Below are 13,153 nucleotides of genomic sequence, written 5' to 3'. Positions count from 1 at the left end.
TAATTTTAAAATTATTCCAGATTATGTGTCAATATAATTTTAAATATTCAATGAATGACATTTTGCAATTCATGTTCTCTTCCTTCCTCCCATTCCTTTCTCCTCCCCCAAAAGGTAGATAATATGATATAATACGTATTTCCATGTTTGTCATGTGAAACAAGACACATAGAGCTTATACTAGAGAAAAATTCACAGAGGAAATAAAATAAAGAAGAGTATATTTCAATCTGCATTCAGACCCCATCTGTTCCTTCTATGGCAGTGGATATATTTTGTCATGAGTCCCTGGGAGTTGTCCTGGATGATTGCCTTGTTGATAATATTGCAAAGTTGGACATCACCCATTATTGTTGTTACTTTTTACAACTTTTTCCTGATTTTCCTTACTTTGCATCACTTCATATAATTCTTTCCAGGTTTTTTGTTTGTTTGTTTATTTTTGGTGATTATCCTGTTTGTCATTTCTTATGGCACAATAGTATTCCATTTTGAGCAAACACAGCAACTTGCTCAGCCATTTCCCAATCCTTTCAGTTTCCAGATCTTTGGTACCATAAAAAGAGCCGCTATAAATATTTTTGTACAGGCAGGTTCTTTTCCCCAGTCTTTAACTTCTTTGGGATACAGGCCTAGTAGTGATATTACGAGGGCAAAAGGTATACAGTTTTAATGCCCTTTGTTCCATATTGCTCTCTAGTATGGCTATATCCATTCACAGCTCCTCCAACAGTGTATTAGTGCCCCATTTTTTCCACATCCCCTCAAACATTTATAATTTTCCTTTTTTTTTTTTTTCCATGTTAGCCAGTGTGGTAGGTGTGAGGTTGTGAGATGATATCTCAGAGTTATTTTAATTTGCATTTCTCTGATTAAAAGTGGTTTGGAGCATTTTTTTCAACTATCTGAAGATAGTTTTAATATCTTCATCTGAGAATTGCCTGTTCATATAATAGGACCATTTGTCAATTGTGGAATGCTTTAAATTCTTACAAATTGGGGGCAGCTGGGTAGCTCAGTGTATTGAGAGCCAAGCCTAGAGATGGGAGGTCCTAGGTTCAAATCTGACCTCAGACACTTCCCAGCTGTGTGACCCTGGGCAAGTCACTTGACCCTCATTGCCTACCCTTACCATTCTTCTGCCTTGGAGCCAATACACAGTATTGACTCCAAGATGGAAGGTAAGGGTTTAAAAAAAATAAATTCTTACAAATTTAACTCAGTTCTCTACATATTTGAGAAATGAAGTCTATATCAGAGACTTACTATGAAGCTGTTTGTTGTTTGCCTTTTAATCTTGGTTGCACTGATTTTCTTTGTGCAGAAACTTTTTAATTTAATGTAGTCAAAATTATCTGTTTTATATCTCAATGTTCTCTATGTCCTGTTTTGACCTAAATTCTTCCTTTATCCATAGGACTGACAGGTAATTTATTTATGGTATCATTCTTTATTTTTAAATCATATATCCATTTTAACTTTATCTTGGTATATGTTGTGAAGTGTTCAGGTCTATGCCTAATTTCTGCCATACTGTTTCTCAGTTTTCCCAGCAGTTTTTGTCAAATAGTGAGTTCTACTTCCAAAAGCTTAGATTTTGGGGTTTGTCAAACACTAGGTCACTATGGGCATTTACAATAATATTGTGTGTTGCGTGCCTAACCTATTCCATTGGACCTCCACTCTATATCTTAGCCACTACCAGATTGTTTTGATGATTGCTACTTTATTATATAGTTTGGGATACATTATAGCTAAGCCACCTACTTTTGTATTTTTTAAATAATTCTCTTGATATTTTTGACCTTTTGTTCTTCCAGATGAATTTTGCTATTATTTTTCTAGTTTTATGAATTAATTTTTTGTTAGTTTGACTAGTATGGCACTGAATAAATTAGTCATTTTTATTATATTGGTTCAATATACCTATGAATACCTATGAACAATTACCATTTTTCCAAATATTTGGATCCAACTTTATTTGTGTGAAAAGTGTTTTTTAATTCTGTTCATATAATTCCTTGTATTTGTCTTGGCAAGTAGATTCCCAGGTATTTTATATTATTTAGAGTTATTTTAAATTTTAAATGGAATTTCTCTTCTATTTCTTGCTGCTGGACTTTTGGGGTAATACATAGAAATGCTGGTAGTTTATGTGGGTTTATTTTGTGACCTGTAACTCTGCTAAAGTTATTATTTCAATTAGCTTTTTAGTTGATTCTCTAGGATTCTCTAAGTATTCCATCATATCATCTGTAAAGAGTGATAGTTTAGTTTCCTCTATGCTTATTTTAATTCCTTCAATTTGTTTTTCTTTTCTTATTGCTAAAGCTAGCATTTCTACTACAATATTAAATAATAATGGTGATCTTATTGGGGAGGCTCTTAGTTTATTCCCATTACAGATAATTCTTGCTAATGGTTTTAGATAGATATCATTTATCCCTTTAAAAAGAGGCTTTATTTTTTTTATTTATTCCTTTGTTTTCTAGTGTTTTTAATAGGAATGTGTGCTGTATTTTGCCAAATGCTTTTTCTGGATCTATTGAGATAATTATATGATTTCCATTAGTTTTGTTATTGATATGGTCAATTATGCTGATGTTTCTAAAATTAAACTAGTCCTGCATTCCTAGTATAAAACTGACCTGGTCAGAGTGAATGATCCTTGCGATATATTCCTGTAGTCTCATTGCTAGTATTTTATTTAAAACTTTTGCATCTTTAATCAATCAATTAATTAATTTGTTAATATTCATTAATGAAATTGGCCTATAATTTTCTTTCTCTGTTTTTGTTCTTCCTGGCTTAGGTATCAGCATCAATTTGTAAGAATTTGGTAGGACTCCTTTTTTGTCTATTTTTCAAAATAGTTTATATAGTATTGGGATTATTTGTTCTTTCTCTAAAAACAAAACTCTTGATTTGTCCACTTCAAATTTCAAAGGCCTTGAGGGGTGGAGTAGTTAACTCACTTATCTTTTAAAGATATCAAACAAGATTCCTATTATGACCTGGCAATAGCTGGAATAAAGGAAGGGAGGTGAGAAGGGGAAGTTTCCATGATTAGAAGACTCTATAAATTGGGTTTTTTAACTCAATACTTTGACACTCCTAAAGCATCCAAAGTGGGCTATGTCCCTTTCATGAAAGGATAAATTACTGTCTTATACTTTGGTCTCTCAACTCTATGTCTATGAACTTTTTGCAGAGGTGGAGTCCACGGTTCCCAACCTGTCCCACTCAATGGCTCCATCACACATAAACAGTTTCATATCCCTTTTGCACTAACACATTTAACACAGAATAGAACCTGTGCATTCTGGCAAAATCAGAGCTATTTTTAGTAGCACAAATAATCTCTATTGAAATGAGAAAGGAAAAATGTAGCTCATGGCATTGTCAATAGGGGTAACCATTCTTGTGGCTCTAGCTCCATGGCTGAGAGAAATGGAAAGGCAGGCTAGCTTCAATGCTTCTGCAATGCTACCTGATGACAAAAGCATCCATCTTGTACTGTCTCAAGCAGAGTTTCAGAGATCATCTAATCCAACTCCAACTTTGCTCAAAGACCAATGAGAGAGAATTCTCCACCCCATTAGGCAGTCCATTCTATCTGGAGATAGCTCTACTTGTTAGGATTTTTTTTTTCTGACATCAATGTTATATTTGCTTCTTTGCAATCATAAGATGGTTGATCATCTATTTTGCTGGACTGAGATATTTCCCATGGAGCTAAGCCTGTTCTCTGGACTTTCCCAGTGAACTACATACTCTGTATTTACTAAAGAAGTATATATATGAGCAATGTCTCCTGATTGGTTCTTGTGATTATTGTACATTAAAGAGGACTGTTAGCAAAGAGCCAGGAAGATAAAAGGAAAAAAGATGAATCCCTCCTATTTCTTTTTCTTTTCAAAATATATCTTGTGGGACTTTGCTAACTCTTCCCTGGATTCTGAGTAAGGGAAAAGCCTTTTTTTTTCCTTCCTTATTCCTGAGGCTATGTTGGTTATGAGATCATGGCCCTGAGAACATGAACATGTATAGATGAGCTCAAAATTGATTAGACCTCAAATCCTTGGCTTCCTTTTCTGCTTTATATTTTATTCTCCAAGTCCAGGTCACAAGCTATGATCCTGAGAAGTAGATATTTCTAGATATCTTAGGCCAAATGTTGTTGTTATTTAGTCATTTTTCAGTTGTGTCTAACTCTCTGTAATTGAATTTTGGGTTTTCTTGGCAAAGATACTGAAATGTTTGCCATTTCCTTTTCCAGTTAATTTTACAGATGAAGAAACTAAGGCAAACAGGGTTACGTAGCTTGCCCAGGGTCACACAACTACTAAATATTTGAGGCCAGATTTGAACCCAGGAAGACGCTCTTCCTGACTCCAGGCCTGGCATTCTATCCACTGTGGTATGTAGCCGCCCAGGCCAAATACTAAATGGTCCAAAATTCAGCTCAAGATCTAGAGAAATTGAATTAATGAGGCAGAAATTTTTTTTAAGCCAGTATTTTATTAAAAAGAAATACTCAGAATCTACAAATCTATCTACAAGTGCAGCATTTGAGGTCCCCACTCAGCAGGTTGTGCTCATATTAATAGCAGCAATAGTCAAATCAATAAATAGGTCCTCAATCTTTGTACCACTTTGCATAAACTTTCCTTCAAAACAGATCTTGGTGAATTTAGCTTATGCCTCCTCAGGGTCTTTATGACTAGTAGTAGCTACAAATAAGGTTTGAAATCATTAATGCTATGTAGCTTAAACATCCCCTAATTAGGCTCAAGGTATTTCTTCTAATTACTTCTTCCTCCCTTCCTTCCTTTCTTCCTCCTTTCCTTTCTTCCCCCTTCCTCCCTTCCTTCCTTCCTTCTGTTAAATTTAGGTTTTATGCTAAAAATGAGAATTCTAAAGTAATATTGTGGTTGCCAATTTAAAAATATTATAGCTTAAGTCAAAATGACATTTAGCAGCTTTATTTATGGAAAGAGAAAGTGGAAAAATGTAGATAAAGAGACAGAAAGTACTGCCTAGCTTCTAATACCCTAAATTTAATCCTAATGTTTCCACTGCAAATGTGAATCCCAAAGTGAATCTCACCAGAATCCAAAGTCCTAATTAGGAAGCCTAAATTTGAAGAACCAGGAGATGCTGAAGCATCCCCTAAGAACCTTCAGTGAACATGAGGCTAAGACTGCCAAGAATCTCACCAGAATTCACGCTGATGGGAGTGTCCCACTGAGGCACCAATGAGCAGAGAGGGTCTCCTCACAAGGAAGAAATCACTCCACTCATCACCACAAGCTAAGGCAGGGTCCAGGGAAAGAGTCTCCTCCAATCTGGCTCACCAACGCAGAGTGAATCACTGAATCCTCGAGCTGACCTTTTTATAGCAGTTTTCTTGATGTCACTTCCTGTCACTACCCCACTTTACTGGAACCAATCACAGTCTTTCAATTTGCCTAGCACTGCTCTGGGGGGGGGGGCGGGGTGCAGTGACCTGTGGAGTTGTCACCCACTCTAGCAAGTGACTTGAAAACTTTCATACTTAGTGACTGGTATAGTACTAAGTAGGGGTACTTAAGTTTTTTTTTGATTAACATAAAAATTGCTGATTGATAGACAAAGAGAGTTTGATTCACTCTTCACACTTCCTTCCTCCCTCCTTCCTTCTTTCCTTCCATCCTCCTTCCCATTTGAGTGGAATACACTCTTCTTTTGGGTCTAGGCTATATCCCATGTTCCCTCACCCCAAGTAGTGTTAGACACAGGACAGGGATTTCCTTTACATTTGTTGAGATCTGCTGGATGGCATTGCTGTTACTAGATGCCCCTGGGGAGCCTGAAGACCCTCATCTTGTTCACCCCTGGCTTAGGATTCTCCATCTTGGCCTCACTGGGTATTGAGTTCTTTGTATTTCCATAGCCCAAATGTATTCTGTAGGAGGCATTCTGTGAAGCCACACTTGATCCTGATTGGCTAGTCCTTGTTCATAGGTGCCTGATCCTGTGCTTATATTCACTCTCCCAACTAAGGTATGAGAGTCTGAGAGGGCCTGGGCCCTGGAAACTTTCATTTCTCCCCAGAAAAGATGGCGTGACCTTCCTGGAGGAGCTAAGTTGGAGGCTAGAGCAGGCAGGACTTAGCCATAGCTTCTTGCTCTCTAGCATTAGTCGTCATGGAATTGTGCATGCTACAGCTCTTTGTTTGGGGAATTTTCCTGCCTGAAATCAGGCTCTTTTGCCCTCAGGACCCTCCATTCATCCATGAAGCCTATCAGATCACCAACTGGTACAGNGTTTCCTTCCTTCCTTCCTTCCTTCCTTCCTTCCTTCCTTCCTTCCTTCCTTCCTTCCTTCCTTCCTTCCTTCCTTCCTTCCTTCCTTCTTTTTCTCTTTCCCCCTTACCTTCTGTCTTAGAATCAAGTATTGTGTTTTGGTTCCAAGGCAAAAGGGCAGTAAGAGCTAGGCAATGGGGTTTAAGTGACTTGCCCAGGGTCACACAGCTAGGAAGTATCTAAGGCCAGGTTTGAAGTCAGGACCTCTTGTCTGTAGGCCTGGTTTACCTAGCCAGCCCTATACTGTTTCATAGAGGAGAAGAGATAGATATGTGCTATTAGCTGAGATTGCCAGGAGCATGCTTCAGCTGAAGGGACAAGGAGATAAAGCCACACCATGACTTGCCTGGATATACTCCAGCTGTGAGGGCAGGGAAAAGAGGTTACCCTTCAAACCCCAAGTCAATAATAGCAAGGCTAGGATAGATACAAGTCTAGGATTAGTATAGAAACAGGTTGGTATGGATGGGAATGCTAATGAACAACTCAAGTTATCCACAGACCGAGAAGTGCCAGGTTCGATTAATCAGTGGCCAAAGTGAATAGGTTATTTGGGAAAAATGAAAGATGTGCTGATTTATAGAGCTAGATGGTGCCAATCATCATAGGCTGGTAATGTATGTATTTGAAATATAGGTTATTATATGTTGCATTTCATTTATGTGTTTGCTTTGAATTGCTGTTAAGTATCATCACTACATATGATTTTTATACATGATCATACATTTATTTATATACATTTTCAACAGAGATGTTATACATGTCTCTTTTTGCATAAGATCTATGTACTCAGTTACTAAGTGTAACTGTCCTGTGATACTAGGTAGTTTACACTACACTGAGATTTGTGTCTTTGCTATTGATAGATTATATCCTTTGTATTATATCCATCACATGCCCTAATGCCAGAGCCATGCTGTTCTAATGTAAATGTTATGCCTCTATTTGGCATTTAAACTCTTTATAATCTGCACCACCCTCCTGATGTTTTTAGTCTTCTTGTGTTTCACATTTCTCTGTACCCCTACTCTTTGGTCCAGTGACATATCTCAAATTCACATCCAGTGACTGTATCTCAAACAAGAAATTCCATCTTCCAACTCTAGGCATTTTTCTTGGCTGTCATCCATGCATGGAATGTTCTTCCTCTTGGCTTCCATCTAAAATGCCACTTTCTATAAAAAGTCTTTCCCTATTCCTCTTAATTCCAGTGTTTTCCTTTTGTTGGTTATTTCCAAATTTTCCTGTAACTATATATCTACTGAACAGGTATCTCTTCTCTTTTCTTAGATTCCTTGCTAAATCACCAATCCTCTCTGGTATATTTTATTTTATTTTATTTTTATTTTTATTAATTAATTTAGAATATTTTTCCATGGCTACGTGATTCATGTTCTTTCCCTCCCATCTTCCTCCCCCCTTCCTGGAGCTAGCTGACAATTCCACTGGGTTTTACATGTATCATTGTTCAAAACCTATTTCCATATTATTAATATTTGCAATAGAATGATCATTTAAAGTAAAAATCCCTAATCACATACCCATCTAATGTATTTTATTAACCAATATGACAAAAAGCCTACATGCTCCTCATAAAGTTTTATTTTATATTCATTTATTAACTCATTTTTTTGTTTAAGTTAGAAAGTTTTATCATTATTTCATATGTGCATTTCCCCCCCACATATATGTGTATGTATCAAATATTTTACACATGCCAGTGTATGCTATAATTTTTGCGAGCTGCCTAATAAACCTATGCACTTAAACTTCTGGTTATTCACAGAATTCCAGAGGTGGAAATAATCTTGGAGAGTATCTAGTTTAAATCCTCTCTTTAACAAATGAAGAAATTTGAGTTCCAGAGTCCAAGTGTCTTTCCCATCAGATATGAACCTAGAATCTCAAGTACAGCGTGTTCCTCCAGGGTACTGGTGCAGTGAAAAAGAAAACCAAGCTAAAGGAAGTGAAAGGGGTCAGTAAGGCAGTTGAATATGGGAGAAAGAATAGAATTTAGTGATGAAAGGCAAGGTATCATTAGAGAGATAAGTACTATATGGGGGGAGAGGGGAAGACTAGAAAGTCTGGTAAGAAAGGAGAACAAGGAATAATGTATTATTTTAAATTTAAAGGATATATTTCTTTCATTTACCCCATATAGAAGCAAAAGAAAAGACCCTTAGCAATAACAGTAATTCCCACAACACATGTTAGGTTTATGAGATGGACAGGTAGAAATGGAAAAAGTTCATGTGTTAAGTTTGTAATGAAGCTAATTAACTGGAGGAGATAACTGTATGTGATATGGAGGATCAGTGACTTGCCCCCTAAGTTATTTAATTTCTGAACACTTATAGAAGTATAGAATGAATTTTCCTTAAAAATATATGTGGGGGGTGTGTGTGTGTGTGTGTAGCTAGGTGGTTCAGTGGATAGAGAGCCTGGATACTGGAGGTCCTGGATTCAAATTTGACATCAGACACTAGTTGTATGACCCTGGGCAAATCATTTAGCCTTGATGGCCTAATCCTTACCACACTTCTGCCTTGGAACCAATACTTAATATCAGCTCTAATGATAAGATGGTATTTGTAGTCTTAGATATTGCAAAGTGTTTGGTAAATTTAATCTACTCCAAAATACATAGTTCAGTTTTCTCATTCATGATGTCAGTAATCCAAGTGAGGAAAATGACTTTTTCTTGTTAGAACTAGAATATTACTCTTTTTAGATTGCCTAAGAAAAATGGCTGCCTTCTGTGCTGAAGCCATGTAGCAATCTAATGAAGTCATCTATGTCCTTGGAATGGGCCAGTTTGCCACTAAAACCTTTCAGTCAGGATTTTCTCTATTTTATCCACAAAGCTGAGATCTTCTGGTATTGCAATATTGTGGACAGAACAGCTGGTGAATTTCCCGCTGCAAAGAAAGCTATTATGCTGCACTTGGCTTAAATGCTACTGAAAGAATCTTATTTTTTTTAAATCCTTACCTTCTGTTTTAGAAGCAGTTTTTATAATGGTTCCAAGGCAGAAGATTGGTAAGGACTAGGCAATAGGGGTTAAGAGGCTTGTCCAGGATCACATACCTAGGAAGTGTCTGAGGTCAGCTTTGAACCCAAGACCTCTGCCTGGCTCTCAATCCATGGAGTCAGCTAGCGGTATCCCTAGTCTTATTTTTCTTGACAAATATTATCCTTAGTAGGAGCCAAAGGAGCTAAGGGGGCGGGGCCCAGAGGCGGGGGCGGGGCTTTGCTCGCGCAGGCGCCCTCTAGCACAGAAGATGGCTGCCTCCAGGTGGCTGCGGTTGGTACTGGCTCTACTCTGTGTCTCCGACCTGCTCTTAACCACGGCTAAAGAGGCCACCGAGGAAGAGACCCAGCTGCCTTCACAGAAGAAGAAGAACATTCTCCAGTACAACGATGCGGACATGGAGCAGCTGCTGAAGCAGTGGGAGAAAGACGATGTTTTGGAAGAATGGGAGCTTCCCGAACAACGAAAACCACTAGATACCTCGCAAGCTGCACCAGGCAAGCCTGACAGTCTTCTAAAAATGACGAAAAAGGGAAAAACCCTTATATTGTTTGCAACGGTGTCAGGCAATCCCACAAAAAAGGAGACGCAAGAAATAGGAGGCTTATGGCAGTGGAGTCTTTTCAATGCCAACTATAATCTCCAAAGGGTTACTGTTGGGACAGATGTTGTTATCTTCATGCTTCCTGATGGGAGCAAAGCTTGGGAGATCAAAGAATTTTTGGTAAACCAAGACAGATGTGCCGATGTGACTCTACAAGGGCGGGTATACCCTGGCAAAGGAGGAAGTAAAAACCAAACGAAAGCAGAGGTCAAGAAAAAGGAAGAAGACAAGAAAACTAGATCCTTTAAAGAAAGTCGAGGCATAAGGCAGAGAGATGACCTCTGATGGACCGGTTAAGTGAACTTTCAGAGGAGAAATGAGAAAGACATCAATATTTCTACAGTCGCTTTTGAGGATTGGGGAATCAGAAACAATACAATGATTACTCCAGTGAAATTCTTAATTTGGAGTTGATGTGGGTCAGCAAGGATTATGATGTTTTAAAAGGGGCCAGTGTAAAGATGGAAATTTACTTATTTGAATAGTTTTTAGTCACAAGCAAGTTAATAATATAAAATCACTTTAAATTGTGATATATTTATACATTTTTTTACCTGTTTTAAAATGTCCAGTGTGCATTCTCCTTCCTTATAAACAAGTAAAAGCAAGGTCATCACTCTGTTAAGATTACTTTCCCTGCTCTAAAGAGACTACTGGATATTCATCAAACTAATTATTCTTCTTTGTGGTTAAGAAAAAGAATTTGTTAGAAAGTTATATTCACATGAGCCATTAAAACTTTAACTGGGTGAAATTTTTAATTCTAGAAACCTCTTTTTTTTCATTATATTGCTTAGAGAATGTTGAGATTAAGAAATGTTATATACGGAATTCATTGGTCTTATATTCCCTGGAAAGAGAGTTAAAGTTTATATTTGTTAAAAGAGCCCAGGAGAATAGCATGTAGAATGCTATTGATTTTTAGAAAAGGAAGAAAAAAAGATTAAGCCTTGCAGTTTCAAGGCAAAGTATAGGAAAGGTTTCTCTTTACTGTTTATTTTTGTTTTTTTGTTGAAAAGATGATAGTGTAGGATCAGTATTGTCTGGACTGCCAGGGTTCTTGCATATACTTCTCTTGTTTCCTTAGCATTTAGAAAGTAACTTTAAAGACTTGTTATAATAATTAGTGAATCTTTTTATTTCTACAAAGTTGATCAGCTTTTTTTAAAAGCTTGCAAATATTCTTTAACAGCAAAGTCCATTCCAAGATTTAGCACCGCATTGGATTATTACATTTGTTACGAAAATGTTTGATTTTTTTTTTAAGTGCCTACTTCTCTTTTTGTAGTTTTGTTCTGCATGGTACTTACATGGTACTTGATTTGTTATTGGCTGGCTTTGCTCTTGTTTGCCTGTTAATGAATAAGTTGTGAATTTTAGATATAATTATAGTTCTTAAGAATTAAAATGATTTGAAAAGACAAAAATAAATATTATCTTCATAGAACATCCCGTTCCTGGAAATTGATGGGTGGTAATGGGTTCTTAGGTTCTATCTTTACCATGATTGATTCACCTTTTGGTGAAGAGATGAGGTTATTCCCAATTTTCATCAGATAATACACATTAGTTACTAGACATTAATGGAAAGTCTGCGAAATAGCTTTTCTTCTGGCTTTACTATTATTAAGTGGAGAGGACAGAGAGCAAATTCTCTCTGAAACATTAGTGTAGCACACCTGAACAATGATCTTTGAAGCAAGAGCTTAAAAACAAATAGATAAGAGATCTGAATAGTCAAATTTAAAACACATTAAAAAAGGACAGTAAATCCATTTTCAACACACCTTGTCATTATTTGAAGTTTGCTTTCCTGGAGCATCCCTTGAACTCTTTTGTGACATTCAGCTAGTAGTCTTGTGCCAAATTCCCAGGTATTTCCTTTTTTTTTAGCTTTTTAAAAAATTCTGACTTCTGTCTTAGAACCAATTGTTTGTTTGTTTGTTTTTAAACCCTTAACTTTCGTGTATTGGCTCCTTGGTGGAAGAGCGGTAAGGGTGGGCAATGGGGGTCAAGTGACTTGCCCAGGGTCACACAACTGGGAAGTGTCTGAGGCCGGATTTGAACCTAGGACCTCCTAGGCCTGACTCTCACTCCACTGAGCTACCCAGCTGCCCTCAAACCAATTGGTTTTAAGGCAGAAGAGTGGTAAGGACTAGGCAATGGAGGTTAAGTGACTTACCCAGGGTCACACAACTAGGAAGTGTCTGAAGCCATACTTGAACTCGGGACTTCCCATTTGCAGGCCTGACTCCCTATCCACTGAGCCAGGTATCTACTCTCTTAGCTTTTTCTAAAAGTTCCACATTCCAGTTCTAAGATCAACTTTTAGGACCACAATTGTTGACTTCAAGGCAACCTTATCAATGATGCTATTTATAGTGAGAGACTTTCAAAATATACTATTCAAGCCTAGTTCAAATCATGGTACTGAACTCAGTTTAGTATCTCTTCCTAGGAGACAAGCTCAGAACCTAAGCCACAACTAAGTAACCATATTGATGATATAGGTGAGGGGGGTAGAGAGGAAGGGAGTCATAACTTTAGCAAGGTACATATCCATTTTCTTATCATAATTCCAAATCACTATCCAGAGTGGTGGACCAATTAAAATAGCTCCACAACAATACATCAAAGTGCTTGCCTTTTTTTTTAAACACTTACCTTCAGTCTTAGTAATAACTCTTAAAACAGAAGGGTACCAAGGCAAGCATTCTTTGAGGAGCTCAAGGAATGACCAGGTATAAGCTGGAGAACCCTCAGCAGAAGGAACAAGACCTGCTCACAAAACCAGGGGGAACTGATAGCTGAAGAGTGGAGTCTAGCTAAGTCCATTGCACTTGGCATAAGGAAGAACCCAGAGACAGTACTTCCTTCACCCCAGAAGTAGAGATAAGCCTCAACGTATCAGCAACACCATGAAAAATTTCCCCCAAAATGAGTAAAAGACAAAAAGCCTGACCCTGGAAAACTATTTCAGCAAAAGAGAAGAATAAAATGCAAGTTCAGAAGACAGCAATTCCAAAACTTTCAAAGGCATATGTGAAAGGATGTCAGGATCAAAATGAACAAAAGAATCAAAAAACAAATAGCTTGTAACTTAATTTATAATTATTAAATAAAAAGAGCAAGTCAGAGAAAGAAAAGGCACTAGCTACATACAGCTGGCTG

General features: G+C 37.3%; 1 protein-coding gene across 1 annotated transcript; it reads left to right on the top strand.

Annotated features, from left to right (window-relative positions):
• Positions 1-9,628: 9,628 nt before the first annotated feature.
• LOC123231038 (LRP chaperone MESD-like) lies at positions 9,629-10,267 on the top strand. Its single transcript, XM_044657242.1, has one exon. It carries the CDS (start codon positions 9,629-9,631, stop codon positions 10,265-10,267), a length of 639 nt encoding a protein of 212 aa, XP_044513177.1.
• Positions 10,268-13,153: the final 2,886 nt, after the last annotated feature.

The sequence above is a fragment of the Gracilinanus agilis genome, chromosome 1 (genome assembly GCF_016433145.1).
Source record: "Gracilinanus agilis isolate LMUSP501 chromosome 1, AgileGrace, whole genome shotgun sequence".
Lineage (NCBI taxonomy): Eukaryota > Metazoa > Chordata > Mammalia > Didelphimorphia > Didelphidae > Gracilinanus > Gracilinanus agilis.
The sequence above is the reverse complement of the archived record's forward strand: the minus strand, read 5'-3'. Positions and strand labels throughout refer to the sequence as shown.

Bases quoted from the DNA above. Each gene is read 5' to 3' on its own strand.
- LOC123231038 (XM_044657242.1), top strand. From the start codon at position 9,629: ATGGCTGCCTCCAGGTGGCTGCGGTTGGTACTGGCTCTACTCTGTGTC.